Source organism: Epargyreus clarus, unplaced genomic scaffold (assembly GCF_041222505.1).
Source record: "Epargyreus clarus isolate Ecla_fem2 unplaced genomic scaffold, WU_Ecla_fem_2.2 ptg000026l, whole genome shotgun sequence".
NCBI lineage: Eukaryota > Metazoa > Arthropoda > Insecta > Lepidoptera > Hesperiidae > Epargyreus > Epargyreus clarus.
Window position 1 is genome coordinate 12625910 of NW_027332233.1, and position 22078 is coordinate 12647987.

Below are 22078 nucleotides of genomic sequence, written 5' to 3' on the forward strand. Positions count from 1 at the left end.
ACTGTACGTATGATACTCACGTTTAATTGCGATATAGGTACATTGAAGCTAAGTAAGTAATGTATATTAAAAAGGGTAAAATTTGATTAGGTTTGAAACAGAAAATAGAACATTCTCCTCCCTCTTTAGTCTCTCCACTAACGGTGTTAAAGATTAGCTGATGGACAGACGAAAGTATGTGAAGGAAGCTTAGTAAACTAGGCATGGCTCCATATTACATCCTAAGCTCACCTCGACATACAAAAATCAGCGCATGTATGAGGCTGCTAGAACTAGAATGGCCTAACTGCATTTTAATGATTTTTGACCTATCTGTATTTTCGTAATTTAAAAATATTGTACAGCCCGCGTAAAACTGCTAGTCCGCTCTTAATATAGAAATGAATCGTGTCGCCATAGTCAATTGTATGACTACACCTCCTCGCAACAACTTCAGAGCAGCATACTTTTTTACTTTTCTCCATATTGTCATTTATTATCAAATTATGTTTTTGTAGTTAGGCTACTCTGGTTCTAACAGCCTCATACATGGAGCGGCGACGGCATGTGTGGTGGGTGAAAGACTGGCGGCTGGGTGATAGCTTGATTGTGACATAGACGAAAACCTTGGCGTTATATTCCGTGATCGGGTCTCACGGAGTATGCAAGTGGACTAATCATATTCGATTAGGCGACAAACACTCTAGCATCAGATTATTAAGAAAACAAATTCAAAGAGCCCCAACTCAATTAAGTTGCGCCATTTAAACATTGAGCACTGCCTACTACAAATTGGAAAATTTTAATCTTCAGTACAAAAAAATATATCGATGTTAGCTTATATTATAAAACGCTTTGCGCATTCCTCGCTATCGCAGAGACGATTACCTTAGATGTCTCTCGCTACAAGACAATATTGTAAAACGGAACTTGATTATCTTTGTTACTGGGTAGGTACCTCAAACGGATTTCGTGGGCGCCCGTGTCAAAGGAAAATAAATGCCACCGCACTGAAACCTTCTGAAATAACTGTATCAATTTTGCGTGACGGAAATCTCCCTTTGTTTTGGAAATTGCTGTTTGCTACTTACATGCAGTCTTCTCGTTTATATAGAAATACTGATGTCTTTAGACATCTGTAACCAATAAATCAACTCAAACTAGAATTTATTTCCTAAGGGAAATCGACCCCAGATGTATTATTGATCTCCTCTTTATTCTTGGAAAAAAATGTTGCGAAAAAATTAAAACAAAAGTTACTTTCATATTTTGACAAATATGAGCTTCATTTCTCACAATCATATAACTCTCATATACTCTTGTAGTTAAAGTCATAAATTTGCAATTACTCAGAACCGGATGGAAAAGTTCATTTCGGTGTGTTCTTAGCCAGAGATCGAACCCGAAACCCTGTGTAGTTAGCTATCCAACTCCTAAGCTTACCAGCTTAGGGGTTGGATAGCGGATCATGTCAGAACTAGGAAATCGTAAGGGCCAATACGTAAACAAATACCAAAACAGTCATATTTGTCGAAACGTAAAAACTCCTGGTAAGGGTACAGTAGGTAGTTTCTAAAAACATAACCGTAGGTAGGTAATTAGTTTCTCATAGATACAGCTATTGTGTTGATACGGGAAAAGGTCAATGTTTTTAACATGGGATTAACTACCGCACTTAATGATTATTTTATATACCTATAGGTATACACAGACACATCTATAGACATTATGCGAGCATCGCTAAGTGCGGTGTGTTTATCTCCCCGCTTATGTTTCCTTTAATCCCTTGTACTTTAATACGTACTTAGGGAAATATTTGTTTTGGAATACTTCGCATTCAATACGCTTCGTTTTTATTATTTTAGTTATTTTGTTAGGTATCTTTTTGTAATTTATGTTTTTGTTTTTAAATGCGTTAAAATTTTCGTCGAAACGTACTTATTTTTCTTTATTTACTTCTGAATACAATTCATAATTACCTAGGTAATTTAAATCAACATAGCGTAAAATCTACTAATTATTTAGTTCTTTAACTAAATATCACAGAAAAACCTATAGCAAGTCTATGGTCTAACTTACATTTTCAATTGGTAAACATTACTTACGGGAGAACACGTTTTTCATCTACAGTGTTAAATTTGTACGGAACTTTCTCCACATGGGATTTTCTTCCTCAACGCTCAATCTTACCGCTGCGCCCATTTTTGGGAGCGTATTGGCATCGACAGTCGTGAGGTTCTTATTTTAATTGACCTAATAGAACGCTGTGATCATTGTTTGTTGTTTAAACACATTTAATTCCAACACACGTTATCATTATTTTTTTTATAATGTAGTGGTAGCATACGATCATGTAGTCCATCTTATGGTAATTGGCTACTGTCGCCTATAAACATCAGTAATCAACCCCAAATAGGATTAAACAAATATTCCTACCTGAGGTGCACAGGCCACACGGCTACAGGTGCGCCGCTACCCCTGAGGACGAAGCTGGAACACCTTGGAAGCGTATGTCTCTCTTATCACACCTTTCAAACCAGAACACAGCAGCGTTTAACATTGCTGTTATGTGGCAGAAATAGGTCCACACCTACGGCGGTGGAGCCGCCGGAGTCGAACCACAAAGGGTTTTACCACCTTCAAAATACTACATTTAAAAAAAATCATGCCGTTATTTATATCACAAAATAATGTACTTTGAAACCGTATTGGTTTTAGCGTTAAATCTAATGAAGACTATCAACGGTATGTAATATTTTTTCGTAAAGAAGATATACCTACACAAAATATTTGGTATTTAAATTTTGATGTAATCTGAACATCAACTTTATATGAAGGTGACACTATGAAAATCCCGGGGAATAAATAAGGAGCTTGAAGCGATTTCTAAATTTAATAAAATAGATCAAAGTAGAATTTTATAGGGAGTAGAAGCTTCATAAATTTATTTGAAAAACATCTGAAAGGTCGAATAAAATATCAGCGCTCGGGTTTCAGAACGTTTTACACGTAGATGGTGTAAGGAGTTTAATTTTTTCTCGTCTCAAATATTCAGGGATAGCTTAGTAGTTGTTGAGGTTCGAATTCCAGGTTCTCTTTCAAGTGGTTTGGTTTCCTCACAATATTTTCCTTTTGTATGAGTTTTAGGTCGCTGGTTCTAATCCGAAAGGTAATTTTGATCCTTGTGCGTTATTGACGATGGTGTAGGTGTAAACAATATATATACCGATGAGTGGTGCGCTGCTCCCTTCGGCGATCGGACGTCCTTGATGCACACACATTCGCGACTCCCGAATAGGGCCCCAGGACCTCCGTAATAAACTTTATAATATAATATAATATAATATACGTCCCGTGACGAGTTCCGAATGCCGACTGTATGTATTTTTCGTGTGTTATAACAGAAACGTCAACATTTCAAATTGTGAATTTACTTTTTATAATCAGTATTTCGACCAGTTCTAAATACTGAACACCTTTAGTATTATAGCAAATGATAAATTAATTTAAGTTAGGCACAATACGCACATTTTTTAAATATACAGATTTATTTTTTAATTAGAGTTGCGTATCTAAGCAGTGATAGCCTAGTGGTTAAGAAACTCGGCCTCTCGATCGAGGGGTCCGAGGTTCAAATTCCAGGCACGCACCTCTGATTTTTCAAAGATATGTGCGTATTAGAAATTAATTATCATTTGCTAAACGGTAAAGGAAAACATCGTGAGGAAACGTGCATATCTGAGAGATTTATAAAAAAGAATCTCAAAGGTATGTGAAGTCTACCAGTACGCACTTGGCCAGCGCGGTGGCCTAATCCTTCTCATAATGAGAGGAGACCCGTGCCCAGCAGTAATAGGGACAGTAATAGGTTGTTGATGATGATGATGATCTAAGCTTTCAATTTAGGACCTAGGATTAGGATTTAGGATTTAGGATTTGTGGTATAAATGTTTTATACCACAAATGAATATTTAGAAATAAGTAAAATTGACATACAAATTTAATATATATTTTTTAGTTATTTGAACAATAATATATTTTAATAAATTAATTGTAATAATGATGTTATTTTGTAAGAATATAATGATAATTTGCACACCTTATAAAGGTAGAATAAGAGACGATGTAATTTATAAATTAAGATCATTTTATGTACCTTATCCTTATGCAAATAAAGAAATTGAAATTGAAATTGAAATTGACTCTCCGACTGAGAGACCGACTTCCACCCTTCCAGGCTATCACTGCATGGGCATCTTAAACGTGCGAACGTACTTTTAGATATGTGTTTACTTTTATATATTTAGTTATGTGTACGATTTTCATCGATTCAGTTTGTGGGAAACGTGTCAAAGCCTACCTACGTCATTCGTATTAGTACGTCTAAAATTATTAGTAGCCTATAGCCTAAATAATAATATAATATAGAGGTAGCCTATAGCGATCTCTGAAACTCGAATAATGTGTCTAACTAGCTACTTCAATCTTATAAAAATATGATAAAATAATCAATACACCCATAATTAGAGCTTCGATTCAATTAAATGTGCTACAAAACCACCCTTCTCAAGTTTTCTGCAAATTTCCCTCCCTGACGGCTGACGTGACTTTAGATGGTTATCGATAATTTGAGACCGCTATCATCTTGCCGTTTCAATCAATTAAGAGCAGGTAATTAAAAAACTTTTTGCTTGTAACGTGATACGACTTAAATATTTGTTATAAACAAATAGATTTCATTTAAGAGGCTAAATTTGAATATCGTTTATATCTTAAAATATTGATATTATGAGTATTACGTTTCATCTTTTTTAAGGTGGTAGAACCCTCTGTGGTTCGACTCCGGCGGCACCACCGCCACACCTATTTCTGCCTGGCGCGACTGTGTTCCATTTTGGAGAGTGTGGTAAGGGAGACATACTTTTCCGAGGCGTTCCAGCTTAGTCCTCAGGGGTAGTGGCGCACCTGTGGCCGACCTCAGGTAGGAATATCTAATCCTATCTGGGGTTGATGACAAATGTTCATGGGCGGCAGTAGCCACTTACCATCAGGTGAACTGCATGCTAGTCTGCTACTCCTATATTATAAAAAAATCTACGTAGGAAATAGATTTTCGAAATAGCTTTGTTACACTACAGATGTATCGTTTTAGAAGAAGTCTCGGAGGGTAGACTTTTATTCCTACCAAGGGCGTAATCTTGCCAGGGGCGCTCATGAAACCAACTATAGCGCCTAACACATTTAATATTAAACTATAATAATCGATTATTTTAAAATTCGCATAATACATAAGATTTAACTAAATCATAACAGAAATTAATACTATATGAGTTTGAAATTAATATGAAACATCTGACTATACTTCCGGTCGTTAATTACGAGTCACAGTAATTAAGAGTAACAATAATAGCGTAACAAATTTGCAAATTTATATGCACGAGAGACGAGTATAATGAGAATGAACTAGTTTTAGTTTAAAGGGTTTGTCCATCTCGCCTTTTAGTTTAATTAACATGGACAGTTATGTTACCAAATTTGGCGAAGGCTAGAGATTTTAGCGTTATCATTTGAGTCCAAGGTTTGGATCCCATGCATATATATCATTTTTTTTTTAATTTAACTTATGTATCTACGCTTTGGATTTTATTATAACTGTTTTAGGGGTGAAAGAAAAGCATTGTAAGAAATCTATATGCTTCAAAGTTCGATGAAAATCGTGGTGAAAGGATGGCCCTACTCTGTCAGGAGAACAGTATCTACCCTTAATATGAGTTTTTAGGCTTTTACACAAATTTCTGTTTTTATATTCGTTTAGGTATTTGCCTATAAATTTCCAATCAGCGCTCCTAGCGGACTATATCAAAACTGATTGAAAATGTATGGCAAATACAAAAACAGTCATTTGTGTAAAAACATAAAAACTCATACTAAGAGTACAGGACCTATTGGGATACGAACGGTTGATGATGAGGATTACAATATTTAACTGCAAAGAAAAATAACACTAGGAACCTTATATGCATGAAACCTTAATGCCTTATATTCCAAACGATACAAATCAATTATAAAATTAACACAAAAATCCCAAAATGACAACTACATAAAATCTTCCTCAAATAAAACTAGAGCAACCTGGCAGGTTATTAATAAAAATAAAGCTAATTTTCCTCAAGAAGACATTCACAAAATATCTGTCGAGGGAAAAGATATCCATGATCCACGAGAAATCTCAACTTACTTTAATAATTATTTTGCTGACGTAGTTAAAACTAGAAAAAATGATATAATTGATAATACTGTGACATACAATAATCCTAATTCAATATTTCTGACTCCTGTGATACCGTGTGACATAAATTCTGTAATTCTTTCTTTAAAAAATACTAATAGCTCTGGTTATGATGGGGTAATAACTAAAATTATTAAAGATGTCTCCCATATAATTTCTCCCATTTTATGTTTTTTAATTAATTTATGCCTGGAGAATGGTACTTTTCCTGAGGATTTAAAACAATCTGTTATAAAACCTTTGCTGAAGAAAGGGGATCCCTGCAATGTAAGCAATTATAGACCAATAGCCTTATTGTCAATTTTTGCGAAGATTTACGAAAAAATCATTTTTAAGAAACTTTACGTATTTCTTGAATCGCATAATATTCTATGTGAAGAACAGTATGGTTTTAGGCACAATAAATCAATAAATATGGCTATTTATAAATTCTTAAATAAAGTTATTAGCAACGTTGATAAAAGGGAGCCAGCCATTGCTCTATTTATGGATATTTCCAAAGCGTTTGACCATGTAGATCATAAGATTCTACTCCAAAAAATGTTCTCATATGGTATCAGAGGGAAAGCGCAGGATCTCATAAAATCATATTTAACTGGGAGAACACAAACAACTAAGATAAGTAGAGTACGTGAAACCACAAAGACAGAGATAGAATATGAATCAGAAAGAAGATCCATAAAATATGGCGTGCCACAGGGCAGTGTTTTGGGTCCTCTTCTATTTCTTATATATATTAATGATTTACCGAGTAAAATCCCTTTTAACATAACACTTTTTGCTGACGATAGTACGGTACTGTACACAGGTGAAACTACAAATATTGAAAAAATAATTAATTCCTCATTGACATCTATAATAAAATGGTTTAATCATAATAATTTGACAATAAATTTAGATAAGACAAAAATAATAAATTTCAAGCAAAAACATAAACATGACAAAATAAACGTCAATTATTTAGGGACTAATATAGAAGAGACTGACGTTACAAAATTTTTAGGTTTACAAATAGACAGAAAACTTAGATGGAAAACACAGGTCGACCAAGTCTGCAAAAAGCTCAGTAAGTTCTCATATGCGTTACGAAATCTGAGAAAAGTAGTAAATATCGATGTCGCTTTAACTGCTTATCATGCTTACATTGCCTCGACATTGAGATATGGAGTAATTTTTTGGGGGAATTCGACAGATAAAAACAAAGCATTTATAGCTCAAAAAAGATGTATAAGAATAATATATTGCCTAAAGAAAAGAACATCGTGTAAAAAATATTTTAAGATGGCTAAAATTTTGACCCTACCATGTATTTATATTTTAGAAACAGTTAATTTTGTTAAAAATAACATTGATGAATTTAAATTTAAATCGCGAGCAAGGCATAACGATAAAATAATTATTCCTAGTGGTAAAACTGCCTTATTCAAACAAAGTGTATTTTGTATGGCTCCACTTCTGTACAATAAACTACCAAAGAGCATACGGGCCATATCAAAATTTGAGCTATTTAAAACCCAAGTGCAAGATTTTTTAATTAACAAGTGTTATTACTCAATTAAAGAATTTCTGGACGATGAGGTCTGATTACAGTGCCCCACTGAGATTGGTCTGGTTTATTTTGACACTTATTGACTTGTTTTGTAATTTATTATGTCTTTATTAATTCTGTATAATTTTAATTAGCCTGTCTTTTAAATCTATTCTCTTCTTCATATATTAATTTTAGAATAAGACAAATTATATTGTACGCCGTATGGCAGGACATAGCGAATAAAGTAACATTTTGTCACCTGTATATTACGTGTCCACAATAAATATGCTTTGACTTTGACTTTGACTTTGACTTTGAAAGTTCTTCATGTTAATTGCGTTGTTGAATACCGGAAGGTAGAGCACAAGCCTCATTACGTAAGAGAGTAAGCCTCTTAACAAGTCATTAGGCGTCATTATCACAAATTTCGGAAACTCTACCAAGAGCCATTGTTATATTTGCTCTAGCCATTGTGGCTTCTACAAGTTTCATGGTTGTAACGTGGTAGAGTTAGTTTATACTCTAAAGATTTATTTATTGGAACTTACCTTTTTTTTTTTTTTTGTTCACGAGGGGGAAACCTTCAAAAGGTACCCGGCGCCGTGGGAGCGACGCAGGGTTATGTGGGATTTTTACCGCACTAAAACCCCCCCGGTGGCCGTCCTCAGCGCTGCGTAGAGGGCTCCGGGATCTCCAAAGGAACGCAACCGGAGTCCTCTTAGCGCGTTGCCCCGTCGGGCTCTGCCCAGGTGAGCTTGACGCTCGCCACACCATCTGGTGTGTACGACGGTATGCGACCACACATACCGCCGCCCTTCCCGGGGTCGCTTACCGAGCGGTTCGAGCTCCCACACTTACCGCCCGCAACCCCGGAAGCCCCCTTTTAGTCGCCTCTTACGACAGGCAGGGGATACCGTAGCCCTATTCTGGTCCCGAAACTACAGGGACACAGCGCCTGGGGCCTTTACGTACGGCCGCGGCGACTCCTCCTCCGAGCGGGTTCAGCGCGCTCCCTTGCTCGTTCGGCGTCTTCCTTCGCGGACATGACTGCCTCGCAGAAGGTGATCATGCCGTCCCAGGCTTCGCTACGCTGAACCATCGCCCCGACGATGGCCGACGGAGAGAGATCCGGTCCCACTTTTTCGATGAGGATCCGCCGCTGCGACTCCCACGCTGGGCAGTACTGCAGCGTGTGCTGTGCAGAATCCTCATCGTGCCCGCAATGATGGCACTGGGCCGTCTCCTCCCTCTGTATCCTGTTCAGATACTCACCGAAACAGCCATGCCCGGTGAGTATCTGAGTAAGGCGGTAGGTCACTCTACCCCTGCTCTTCAGCCAGGCCCGAAAGTTCGGTAGGATAGCGTCAACCACCCTTTGGCGTATGTTCCTAGGCTCCTGAAGCCGTTCGCGCCAGCACCTCAGAGCGCGCCATCTGGCTCTCTTCCGAAGCGCTCCGATCGTCTCTTCGTCGAAGGGTTCAGTCCTCTGACGGAGGACTCGGATCTTATGGAAGACCCGTGCGTCCATATCCGCCAGAATGTCCAGGGGCGGACACCGCCCCAGGACTGTCGCCGCCTCATACGATATGGTACGATAACCACGGGCGACTCTGATTGCGATCGTACGTTGCGCGGAGTTCAGTTTCCGCGCACGACGCCGGCTGGCAGACAATTTGTCCGACCATACCGGCGCACCGTAGAGCGCAATCGAGCGTATCACACCCGCGTAGAGGCGGCGGACTTCTTCCCTTGGGCCCCCGAGATTCGGCAGCAGTCTATGCATAGCACCCGCTACCTTATGGATTCGGGGGACGAGACGGTCGAAGTGCTCGTCAAAGCACCAGCGGCTGTCCAGTATTAGGCCAAGGTACTTCATGTACCTGCCTATCCGGACGTCCGTTTCCCCGACGCGCACTGAGGTCTCAGCTGGCTCGACTCTCGGCCTGCGGCCGTGGAACCATATCGCCTCGGTTTTCTGGGACGCTACCTGTAGGCCCAACCCGCGGATCTTCGCAATGACGCGTGCCACCCCGAGTTCTGCTAGCCGAGCCGTTCTCGAAAAAGACACCCCCTCAGCGAGAACGAGGGTGTCATCGGCGTAGCAGACGATGCTCACTCCTGATGGGAGCACCGTTCTCAGCACCGCGTCATATGCGATATTCCACAGTAGTGGGCCCAGTACCGAACCTTGCGGCACCCCGCGCATGACGTTCCTCCCGCGAACGCTCCCATAGCGACCTGGGAAGCAGATGCACCTGTCCGACAAGTAGGCCCTCAAAACTTCCTGTATATAGGAAGGCACTTGGTGAACAGACAGGCCCTCCATGATCGCACTCCAGGGCAGAGAGTTAAAAGCGTTGACAATGTCAAGGCTTACTGCCAAGACTACTCTACCCTGGGATATGGCCTGCTCTGAGAGCATTCGGACTCTGAGGATGGCGTCCACCGTTGAACGCCGCTGCCGGAAGCCGAACTGGTTGTCGGAGAGGTCCGGGCCATGACACGCTAAGTGCTGGCTAATTCGAGAAGAAATGATCCTCTCGAATAGCTTGCCCGCCTCATCCAACAAACAGATGGGTCTGTACGCTGATGGGGAGTCTCGAGGCTTGCCCCACTTGTGCAACAGCACCAGCCTCGCCTGCCTCCACACCGACGGAAATCGCCCAAAGCGGAAGCAGGCGGTTAGCAGGTTTTGCAGCCTCCCCCCCAGCACTGTCAGCGCCAAGACCCAAGCCTGGCCTGGGATACCATCCGGCCCCGGAGCAGTGTTTCGCCTCGCCATGCGCTTTATGGCTCCGTCGAGCTCACAATCAGTGACCGCCAGGTCATCCGACCAACCAGGGAGATCCGGCGACGCGGCGGGAGGACCCGTTTCGTCAATGGTTCCTGGAAACAGGCTGTCCACCACTGTATCCACGAAATGCGGGTCAAGAGTTTCCGTGAGAGGAGGCACCCATGGACGTAACTTACCGAGCACCATCCTGTACGGGCGTCCCCATGGGTCTCGGTCAAGCCCCTCCATGAGCGCGCTCCAGTTCCGGGCCTTGCTTTCGGCGATTGCGCCCTGAAGCAGTGTTGTTGCGGCCCGGTACTCCACGTACTTCTCCTCCCTTTCCGCGGCGCTGGACGACCGGCGTCGTCGAGCTCGAGTGTACTGGCGTCTGGCACGCAGGCAGACTGCACGCAGCCGTGCGATGTACTCCGTCCACCAGTACACAGGGCGCCTCCAGTCAGGTCTGACACGCGGCATCGCGGAATCGCAGATGGCCGCCATGTCATCCCTGATCCGGATCGCCTCCCGTTCGGGATCGAGCGGATCATCCACCTCGGCGGTGCTGGACCAGTCCACGACATGGGCAGCAGCGACGAGCAGGTCTCGGTTGAGCCGTTTCATTGCCCATCGACGTGGCTGGTCGTTTGTACGGCGGACATCCGCAGCCGGAAGCCGTAACACTACGTCCACCAATATGTGGCGATGGTCAGACAACGTGACTAGGTCGTCGGCCACCTTCGTCGTCGGCCACCTTCCAGCCCGTGACTAAGCGTTCGGCAGAAAGAGTCGCCCACGAAAGGTCTACGACCGACTCTCGGGCACGTGCTGACCGAGCCACGATTCAGCAGACGTAGGTCGAGCCCAGCTGCCCATTCGAGCGTTGCCCTTCCCTTGACACTGTCTCGTCTGTTTCCCCAAACCCTCGAGTGGGCATTAAAATCGCCCATCACGAATACCGGTCGGGGAAGACAGGACCGAACACAGTTTGCCACACGGTCCAGGAACGTCTCGAATGCCGCCAAGGTGCAATTCGGGGAGACATAGCACCCTAGCACCGCCAAGGGACCTCACTCCACTGCGACTATACCCCGCTCGGAGTGAAGTCTGGAGCACGGGGGATCTCCCTCTCCGCCTGCCCAGTACACGGCTACGGACTGCGCATCGTCTCCTACCCACCGCGGATGCTCCGGAACTCTATAGGGCTCCGCCACCACAGCCAAAGAAACCGAACAGTCTACGAGGCATTGATGGAGCAAGTCCTGTGCCCCGCGACAGTGGTTTAGGTTCCCCTGGAGTATTTTAAGTGACGGAGACCTATCCATTAGGAGTCCATCGCTTCCGCTGGCGGACAATGGGACGAAGCGCTGGGATGCGCAGGCCCATCTGTCCGTGCCGAGCTAGCAGTCTTGGCCGCTGTCTCGTCTCCTCCGTTGCCTCTATTCCTCTTTTTTGGAGGCTTGCACCTTTTGCTACCTAGGCGGTGGTCAGATGGTCGACCAAGGTCCGCGCATAGGGCGCATTTCGGAGACTGTGCTTCGCATTGACTCGCCCTATGACCGGGTTCGCCACATACGTAGCACAATGCGCTCCTGTCCCTGGTGCTGGTGCACTGGTGCCGGGCATGCCCCATTTCGAGGCAACGGAAGCATTGAAGCGACCTAGCCGGCAGTATCTCCACTCTGGCAGATACCCACCCGACAAGAATTCGCTTTGCAGCGGCCAGCTTGCGGATTGCTGTGAGAGGACAGCGCACCCATGCCGTCCCCAAGGCTGAAGGCCTCCGCCGAATCTCCCCGACTTTTACGTCGGCGGTGACGCACCCGCAAGCCACGGCGATGGCGTCGGCAACGTCTTCCTGGGTGACGGAATCGTCCAGATCCATCACCCTGGCCTCCCCCTGTTTTGTGGGTCTCGCCACCTTTACTCCCATCTCCGCGACAACCCCTTGCAGCTTCCCGGCGAGTGCGTCGGCCTTCTTGGCACTGTCCTCGCCAGTCACTTCAAGCAGCAAGCCACCGTTGAGGGCTCTCTTCTGGCGCAGTTCAACGATACCCAAATCAGGCAGTTTAATTTGTCCCTTCGCGGTCTTCATGACCTCCGCGTAGGTAACGTTTGACCCTTCGGGCACCGTCACGGTGACTGCTGCCGAATTCGGCACTCGCGGAAGCCTCCGCTTGACAGCCTTCCTCCTACCGGCCCGACTCTTTTTGGGTGCCTGAGCCACCGGTGCCGGTGCAGCATTGGCGACAGGTCGCCGCTGGGAGGCACTTTTTTCTCGCCCGCGACTCGGAGACTGCTTCCGGGCTGGCCCTACTCGGGTCGGGGGCGGGGGCCGTTCCTTCGCCCTAGCTTTGCGCCCTACTACAGTCGCCCACGTCCCTGCTTGTGCGACTGACGTTGACGTCACTGGAGGGCGCATCGGCGCTTTGGCCCCTGGGGGACGCGCGGGCGTAACGGGCGCTACCTTCTGTCCTAATGGAGGCCGCATCGCTCTGCCGGGGAAGAGCTCATCCCTAAAAGACGCCAGTTTTTGGTCTATTATGGACCCGATTCGGTCCATCAGAGCGTCTTCCCCATTAGCGGGCCTCCTCTGTTCAGCTCGAGGCGGCTCGGGTCTATTTGAGGCACTCTTACGGCGTAACTGGTCTAGTTCCGCCGTAAGTGCCTCAACCTTTCCGTTCAGTCCGGCGAGTTGGGAGCGCAACGTGGCGTTCTCCCGTTCAAGGTGTGCAGTGGTTGCCCTCTGCACTACTTCCGTTGCTGCCGCCTGAACGTGGCGCACGGCCAAACGTAAAGTGCGCACCATATCTCCCTTTAGGTTGCGGGATTTATCTGCAACCTTTTCGATTACTTCTAGGTTCTCGATAATGCGAGAACCTAGGTCCCCCGTAGGCTCGTTACTAATTTCCCTTCCCAGTTCCTCGGCACTAGGGAGGGAAGCCCTCGATCTGGTATTGGCCGCAGGGGCCACAGGAGCCAGGAAGTCATCGTCTCCACCTGTCTGGGCTTTGATGGTCTTCTTCTTTGGCCGTTCTCCGTCACTGCCATTGGCCGGTAGTGCTCGCTTGCGGGCACCAACCGACGTGGCTCTGGACTGTGTGGACATAGCCGACATTAAAGAGCAGTCCGAGAGCTCTTCCGCGTCCGTCGAAGCAGCTGACTTAGGCGCTCTGCCTCTTGTATTCCGCGCCTTCCTCGTTACCGCTTTTGAAGCGGGCATCTTCTCCGTCTCGTTAAGCAATTCAGAGTCCGTTGAGTACGTGCTTGGGTCGTGTTTACGAAGGTCGGCGGATTGCCGACCTACGAGGCAGTTGTTGCCCCCTCCAGAGTACGTGGGGCAGCCCTCCGCCGTAGCAGAGGGGTGGGATTCTCCCTTTCGGGTTGGAGACCCACCTGGAGACCGTTTTCACAACGTGCCTTTTCCATATTTTGCTTTTTATTAAGGGGTGAGCTCCCCTGGGCCGCTCTTAGTCTGGTCCTTCACCCTTCGCCTTCCGGTATGAGTAACTCTGCCGTATAGCCTCGGGGATCATTAGGACACACAAGCCCCCCCACCACGACAAGGTGGCAGCCCGTTCGGGGGGGTATTGGAACTTACCTTAATAAAACATCAAATAGTTAATATCTACTTAAACTTTGTTTTTAAAACCATTTTTTAATAATATAGCGGTACCTAGCAAATATGCAAGCCTCTTGATTCGAACCATGAAGGATCAAACTTAGATCGACCATTTTCTTTCAAGTGAACTGCGAGCCCTTTGGCTCCTATGAATAAAAAAATACCCCTCAGAAATTGCTTAAAATAACAAAACATAGTTTCTTTCGCTGTTTATCATCAATCCATTACTGTCCCTCTGCTGGGCACGGGTCGCCTCTCTGAATGAGAAGGATTACCCCATAGTCCACCACGTTGGCCAAGTGCGTATTGGTAGACTTTATATTCCTTTGAAACATTTTTTTTAAATTTGTCAGGTATGCAAATTTCCTCACGATGTTTACCTTCACCGTTTAAGAAGGTGAAAATTAATTTGTAATAAGTACGCAAATAACTTTGACAAATCAGAGGTGCGTGCCTGGGATTTGAATCGCGAACACATTGACCAAGCGGCCGAGTTTCTTAACCACTAGGCTATCACTGCTTTCACCGTTAGTGTATGTGATAATTAATTCTAACGTACACAGCCGCTTTGAATAATTAGAGTTGTTTACAATTTGTACTTTGGATCATCAAAGCGCGAAATTGATACCACTGAATTATCAATGCAATTTACAACGCATTACACCTACTCGGATTATATGAGCAGAGCTACCTAATCCTGTATCAATCGTGAACTGTGAACTGGAGCAGTTGATTATGTGGGTTTATTGTTACAAATGTTATATATGGGCATGTGTATATAAATGGGTATATATAACGTCTTATGATGACATTGTGTCACACAAAGCATGAAATAAATCTTACGCTCCCACGCACACACACACACAAACGGACATTCAATGACGACCCGTGTGGCAGAGCGGTCACCATACCCATCTGACGCGCTAAGGATTTCGGGATCGATTCCCGACTAGACAGACATCTGAATCATGAATTTAGATTTCAGTTCTGTGTATGCTTGTTTTGTATTAATCTTTGTGTATGTTCATGGCATTCAAGACACAGGGAATCCTAGTGTGGGACTGTGAGTGTAGACAGTCTTTAAATCGTTATTAATTAATATACTTCTACTAATTCTGATGTACTACTGTATGATGTATGACTAGATGTACTATGTTAACCTACCATTTTCATTAACACTTTATTTATTTCTCACATATAATATGTTTATAGGAACAGTCGAGCCCTATAATACAGTCATTATGTTTACTAAGCGTCTGCAATTGGCAAGTTTTTGTGAAACAAATAAATATTATTTATGTTTATGGTGACCTGTGAAATGAATTGATTATGTAGGTATTTCTCTTGGTATTTAGAATTAAAGATGTGAGTGCCTGATATTGAACCAATGTGCGTGCAATTCAACGCGATCCGCAGATTTAATCTGCTTATAACGGATCAAGAAGCATACGGATCGGTCACACGCGTTTGTATTATACGGTAAACATTAGATGTACTATTTTTCTCGTTAAATAGCGAATATATTATTGTTAGAGTATCTTTGTTGTTTTTTTAACACGCTTTTAATTACATAATGGTTTTAAACTCACTCTTTTAACACAGAGATCCGAGGTTTAAATCTCAGATATGCCTTTGATTATAAAGTTGTGCACATACCTGTTAGAAATTAATTATCATTTGCGTAAAGGGTGAATAAACACAGCTTGAAAGTCCTTTCAAAATAAAAATTCTCAAGTTTGTGTGCAGCCTACAATAACATTGTACAATACTTTTAATTCTTAAATAAGATTGAAGGCGCTCTGAATCCAAATGAGCAATAATAATTATGGACTGCACAATGTTTTCGTGTTCAGTCGATATTATATAAAAAATATAATATTATATTACTATGTAATTCAAACATTGCGCAATACTGACCCTACACAATGCTGTGAAAAAATATGGTGCAATAAAAATTAAACTCGCTCAAACTTTCGGTCAATCATTGCGCACTTTTCAATATTAGCCCTAGACGGTCAATAATATTTTTAAATTCGCAATATTGCACAATATAATTGACCGTTTGTGGCTGCTAACAATTTGGATGTCTAAAGGAGTTCTATCAATAATTTACCTATATCTAGTAGGTACTGGATTTTTATCATGCAAAAATAATTTTCTTTAAAATAATACACTCTGTATTCAATTTTAAAACATCCCTATGTATGTTCAGGTAGAAATTACATTAATAAATCCAATATCCGTCACTTCCTGCATGCACAAGCTACAAAAATAGAACGAAATAAAAATGAAACGACAAATTAGGGTAATATGATTCAACAAATTCGTCCTCACAAATGTCGGCGATAGCTTACATCGGTATAGAGTCGAAAATAAGGAAATAAATATAATATACCTACTTACTAGGTAGGTATAGGAATATATTATTATGTTCGGTATCTCATTCTCGTGACTTGTTGAGGAATAATCAAGGTACAGTTCAAAGATCCAGTTAAAGAAAGTTTTCTGCTTCATTTCAGCAGTTTTAGTGATGTTTTCTAGTTTTAAAGGTTCTAGTAATAATTTAGAATCTTCACATCTTCCTTATTCATACTACATAATATGAATAAGGAAGATTCCTAACTTATTCTCTGAAAGGTAACACCTTATCTTTCTATAATCATAACTTACCTCGACCACACATCGACGTGTCCTAAGTTGAATTTTGTTTTAAATCCATAACTGTACCCTTACCATGAATTTTTAAGTTTTAACAAATAAGACTGTTTTGGTATTTTTTTACGTATTTGCCCATATAATTTCCAATAAGCGCCCCTAGCGGATTGTATCCGAACTATAGTGTCAGTAACGTAACATTAAATGTGTAAATTGAAAAATGGCGCTTTATGTGTTGTCTCACTTGTCTCTCATTTTTGCGAACATGTGAGGTAGACAGAAAGAATTGAGCACTTATTGTTACGTTTAGTCTACTAAGTAAACGGAACAGAATAATGGATTGAGTAAACGTAACGTAAAATTGTGGGATGTTTTGAAAACTCGTGGTAAGGGTACAGTACCTACTTACTTACATTGAAAATATATAGGTAGTCTAATTACATAGCTAATCGAATACGTATATTGTAATTGTACAATATATAATAATTTAGGTAATAATAATACGTTTTTATCCGCAATTTTCTTCCTTTGGGGATGAATTTTAAAAAAATACCTATGTCGTAGGTAATCGTTTAACTACTGTGATATTAATGGAATACCTAACTGTAATACTATTTTGCTTCTAAACGCGTTTTAAGTTGCCATCTCAGTTCGTTTTTTGCACAATTTTCGTTTATTTAGTAAATAAATACTATGTAGCTAGTCTAACTTCTACAAAGATAATTTGTAGGATCTCTTTACATAAGAAGTAACATTGTTCTAACTATTTGTCTGACATAATGAACGGTAATTCCCTGTCGCGTCCGCCCTTCGATGCGATTAGTTAATTAGGCAGTTTTATTGAACGGCCAGATTACTTAATTCGTCATGATTACTTCCAGAGTTCATTTTTACTCTCAAAACCTTAGACTTACATATTAGACATACGTTACCTACGTACTAAACCTCTTTCAATAAAGAATGTATCCCATAATAGCAGCTTTGTACGAATATAACCCACATTTTAAAGATAGTTACACGAGGTGATTCAACGTAGACCTAAGGGGTAGCTACATATCTATAGTCGACCTCAGATAGGTTTTCAATTCGTATGTGGGGGTAACTAAGGTGTCTCGTGCTTGTTTTTTTACATCTTTTAAAAATTGTTTCCATAGGTAGGTATAGTGAATGAATTGAAGATAGTCATTTAAGATTGAAACGTCTAACGTCTAACGTGAAAGTCTCTTTATTGAAACAAGTTTTAAACGAAAATATTGCTGTTGAAGTGAAGTGCTAATTAAAGTGAGTTAAGTAAGTGCAAGTGAATTCACGTGAAGCTGTTACTTATCCAAAAAGTGAAAGAGTTAAACACTTTTAAATTTTAATGAAGACCTAAGCTGATTTATTCCAGTTTTAAAGCAATATCAGTGTAAATGACATAATCTGAGTCAAACCTGAAACCATGTGGAACCCAAACATGGAGAACCGGTCAATGGAGAAGCGTGTGGTGGTGGGCCGAGTGCGACCCACGTGGGCTCGGAACATGCCTGATGCTAGAGATGATGATGACAAGAGTGAGTCCGATGTGGGCGTGATGCCGCACAGTGAGCCGCCGTCGCCCACCGAACCCTGGGATCAGCAAGGCAAACAAGAGGACAAGTACGATGTGTTTGGCAAGGTTAGTACCATGATCTACTTGTCCGATCTATTAAGATTGCTATAAAACGTCATCAACCATTTTTTGTGTCAAAACTGGAGATGTGTAGATAGATCTACGTCAGCATCAGAGGGATTTAGTTCACAATCAAAACCTGGCCAATATGCAGATCGGTAGACTGTGAATTTTGACACCTTTTTGAGAGAGATAACTAGCAAGCATGTTTGCGTTTTATACCTTCACCTACAGGTTACTAACTTCAAAAAGTCAGAATGTATCTAAGTATAGAATACCTAAATGTAGGGTCGCTGTATTATTCACGGGGACCCCTAAACACATTTAAACTGCTTTATACCTTATTACCTTTATTGCTTAATAATTGCTTAAAATGGTTCCATAGACAAGTTCCACAGGACACTTTAACTACGGACTCTATTTTGTTAGCCTTAGGTTAATGTTTGGCTATAGAAAAAAATGTATTTAAATTATATTCAGAGATCGATTCCAGACTCTTCAAACTTCAAACCTCTCAATTCCAGGTGATGCTTCTCGGCGACAGCGGTGTCGGGAAGACGTGCATGCTCGTCCGCTTCCGGGACGGCACCTTCCTCGCCGGGAACTACATCTCCACCGTCGGGATCGACTTCCGGGTACACGGGACTTCCGATTAGACGATCTATTTCCCTTTGTTGTGCTAAGTTTCCTATCGTCTGTTATTGTATATGCCCAATTAAATACCAACCAATACTTATCTACCTGTGGCTATAGGTATTTATATCTGTGAACGTTTCACACTGATAATAATTAGGTAATCAACATGTAATCAATGTGTTATTCGCTTACTCGTAAGAACATAACTGAACCTACCTTTAATATGTAGACCTTTCTACTTAACGAATGAAAAGAGTATCAGTAATATCAACTTCCAGGAAGCTGTACCTATAAGTACCTACCTAATCTTTGTGGATCCTAAAGTTCCTCATTAATTCATTAATGGCGTTAAAACAAACAAAAAATTAAAATCCCATCATAAAATTCAATTCAACCTCGAACACTAGGCCTGGCCGCAAGGAAGTAATAAAATTAAAAAAGCAAAAAAAGCACAATTAGCTAATGGTCGCCAGGGGTTCCAAGTTCAAACGGACCAGTCACGGGCGCACGGAGCCCGCTCGCCGCTACGCCATTGGTGTCGAAGTTTGGCGCGCTTTCTCCGATCCCGCCCCCCGTGCGTCAGTTGTGATTGAATCCTTGGCTGAATGAGTGATTTATTGTTCCAACCATGCGAGGTTTTTGTGGCTGTTTTGTGCAGTTTTTGCAAGCTGATTTATGGCGACCACTGACGTTTATTACGATTGTGCGGATAAGCTTAATTGGCTTTCTTGAGTAAACTTCCTTAATTACAAGACGTAGGTAGGTATATTTTTTGTGTAAGGAAGTAGTTGCTTACTTTTTCCTCGTGTTAATGTTATAAGAAATTTAAATGAAAATTAATCGTTAACAACATACATCCTTATAAGTATTTAATAGGTTTCCTTTAACAAGACATTAATTTAATAACATGTATCTACGTGTTTTAACTTCGTAGCTAGACACTTACCTACCTATTTCCGACATCGTTTTTTGTAATTAAATACATATTACAATATAGGAATTTAACAATAATGTTTGCTATTGCGAATAAAATAATCAACCATAGATATATAAGCGCATAGCCTTTAGTATTTACCTTACCTAGGTACCTGTTTATAACTTTAAATGAACATCACATGTAAAATATTTTTCTACCGTTATGCCTAACTATTTAATCTACCTATAAGATAACTGTAAAATATCTGAGACTTCGGTTTACATTCATTTCAACTGTAGATAGTACTTAATACAAGAGCACCTATTTGATTGAATTTATTGAGGTGTATGGAATTATTATAGACTTGTAGTGCGTTTACTTTCATATATGGTCCATGTCAAACTGCTAGTTCGCTCTGAAGTTCTTGCGAGAAAGTGTAGTCATACAATTTGCTATGGCGAAGGGATTCATTTCTATATTCACAGCGGACTAGTACTTTTACGCGGATTATGTATACAAATTATCAAAAGATTAAGAATTTAGATACTAGCGTAACGCAAAGCAATGCATAATGTATGATGTTTGAAGAGCCAAAAGTTTGCTTCATTATCCTCAATTTACTACTACTAGCGCCATCTGTTTGCAGAATAAGGTGGTGACGGTGGACGGCATCAAGGTGAAACTTCAGATTTGGGACACAGCCGGCCAGGAGCGCTTCCGTAGCGTCACTCATGCCTACTACCGGGATGCCCATGGTAATAAATATGAGTATAAATAAGTTTATGTCTCTTTCAGTTTTAAGCAGTCTGAACTGCTTGTCACGACTCATTTTATTTTCTTTTGTATAAGTATCATCGTTTATTTTATATATAAGTCCAAAGAAAATAATGATATCGGAAGATTAATACTATATTGATGACAATTTTCAATCCATTCACAATATTAATAATTATTATCGAATGTTATTCACGATTCCGTAAATGGGTATTGCAGCGCCATCTATTAGCGTATGTAAAAATCTTCCATCCTTTAAAAAGTTTACATGAGTATAATACAATAATTGTACTTTTTAAAGTATTTACCTTAGTTTGGTTTATACAATGGGAAATAAACAAGTACAGTACATGCAGTTCAGGTATAATATTATTTATCTTCAGTACAGTGAAACAGCGCCATCTATGAACAAGTATGTGAACCGCGTTATCTCTGACGAAAAGTAAACACGAGTTCATTCCTCCGTAGCAGCGATAACAAAACTTATCGAATACGTAAAACATGTTATTTTTCGTGGTGTCATAAAGCTTATTACATTTGTTTATGGATTACTTTATTTTTATTGCAAATCGTTCGAAGCGTTGTAGTTAGTATCGTTTCACGAACATTGGCGCGAGCCGGTCGGGGCGGCCTCGACCCGTTTCCATAGGTATAACCGGATCACATGTGATGTGGGGGACTCGTAGGGATGTCGAATCTCTCCGAAAAAGATCGTTTCTTGAATCGATTTAAATCGAAGTGTAATAAATCGATTCACATGAAAATCGAGGCACAAATAATAGATTCTCAGAAAATCAATCTTCGATCTTTTCAGCTAAGAAAGGGCGAATATAGCGAAAAAACAGGTCATCAGGACCAAACAAGCACTGAAATGCGTATCCGTCAGCAAAAAAAATTATAATACATTCAATCTACCTTCGAAAATATCGATTTTCGATCTTCTAGGATGAAAGATCGATTGAGTGAATGGTCTTTCATCGATTAAAATAATCGTTTTTTGGCCCAAAAGATCAATTCTTCGATTAATCGATGTCAGATCGCCATCCCTAGGGACTCGAACTAGCGTGCTTACGTCACAGCCTACGTGCTGTCTGACTGGCGCTGCATGTGTGAATGTTATGGCTCGAGGTTGGCTTGCGGTGCTTATCATGTTGGTATATTAATTTATTGGATAATTAAATACACACATTTTATAGTTTTACAGTAGTTTTTACCTTTATCCTCTTCAAAGATGTTATTAAGAACTTAATTCGTA

General features: G+C 41.5%; 1 protein-coding gene across 2 annotated transcripts in view; it reads left to right on the top strand.

The window, feature by feature from the left end:
* The window catches only part of Rab26 (RAS oncogene family member Rab26), a 103677-nt gene that overhangs the window by 77278 nt on the left and 4321 nt on the right, over positions 1 to 22078 (top strand). Inside the window, exons 1-3 of one of the 2 annotated variants that reach the window (XM_073087938.1) lie at positions 18007 to 18503; positions 19022 to 19132; positions 20696 to 20804. In XM_073087938.1, coding sequence (XP_072944039.1) covers positions 18288 to 18503; positions 19022 to 19132; positions 20696 to 20804 — 436 coding nt within the window. In that variant the 5' untranslated portion in view covers positions 18007 to 18287. Of the gene's footprint in view, positions 1 to 18006; positions 18504 to 19021; positions 19133 to 20695; positions 20805 to 22078 lie in introns of those variants that run through there. The other variant, XM_073087940.1, reaches the window with a different exon arrangement.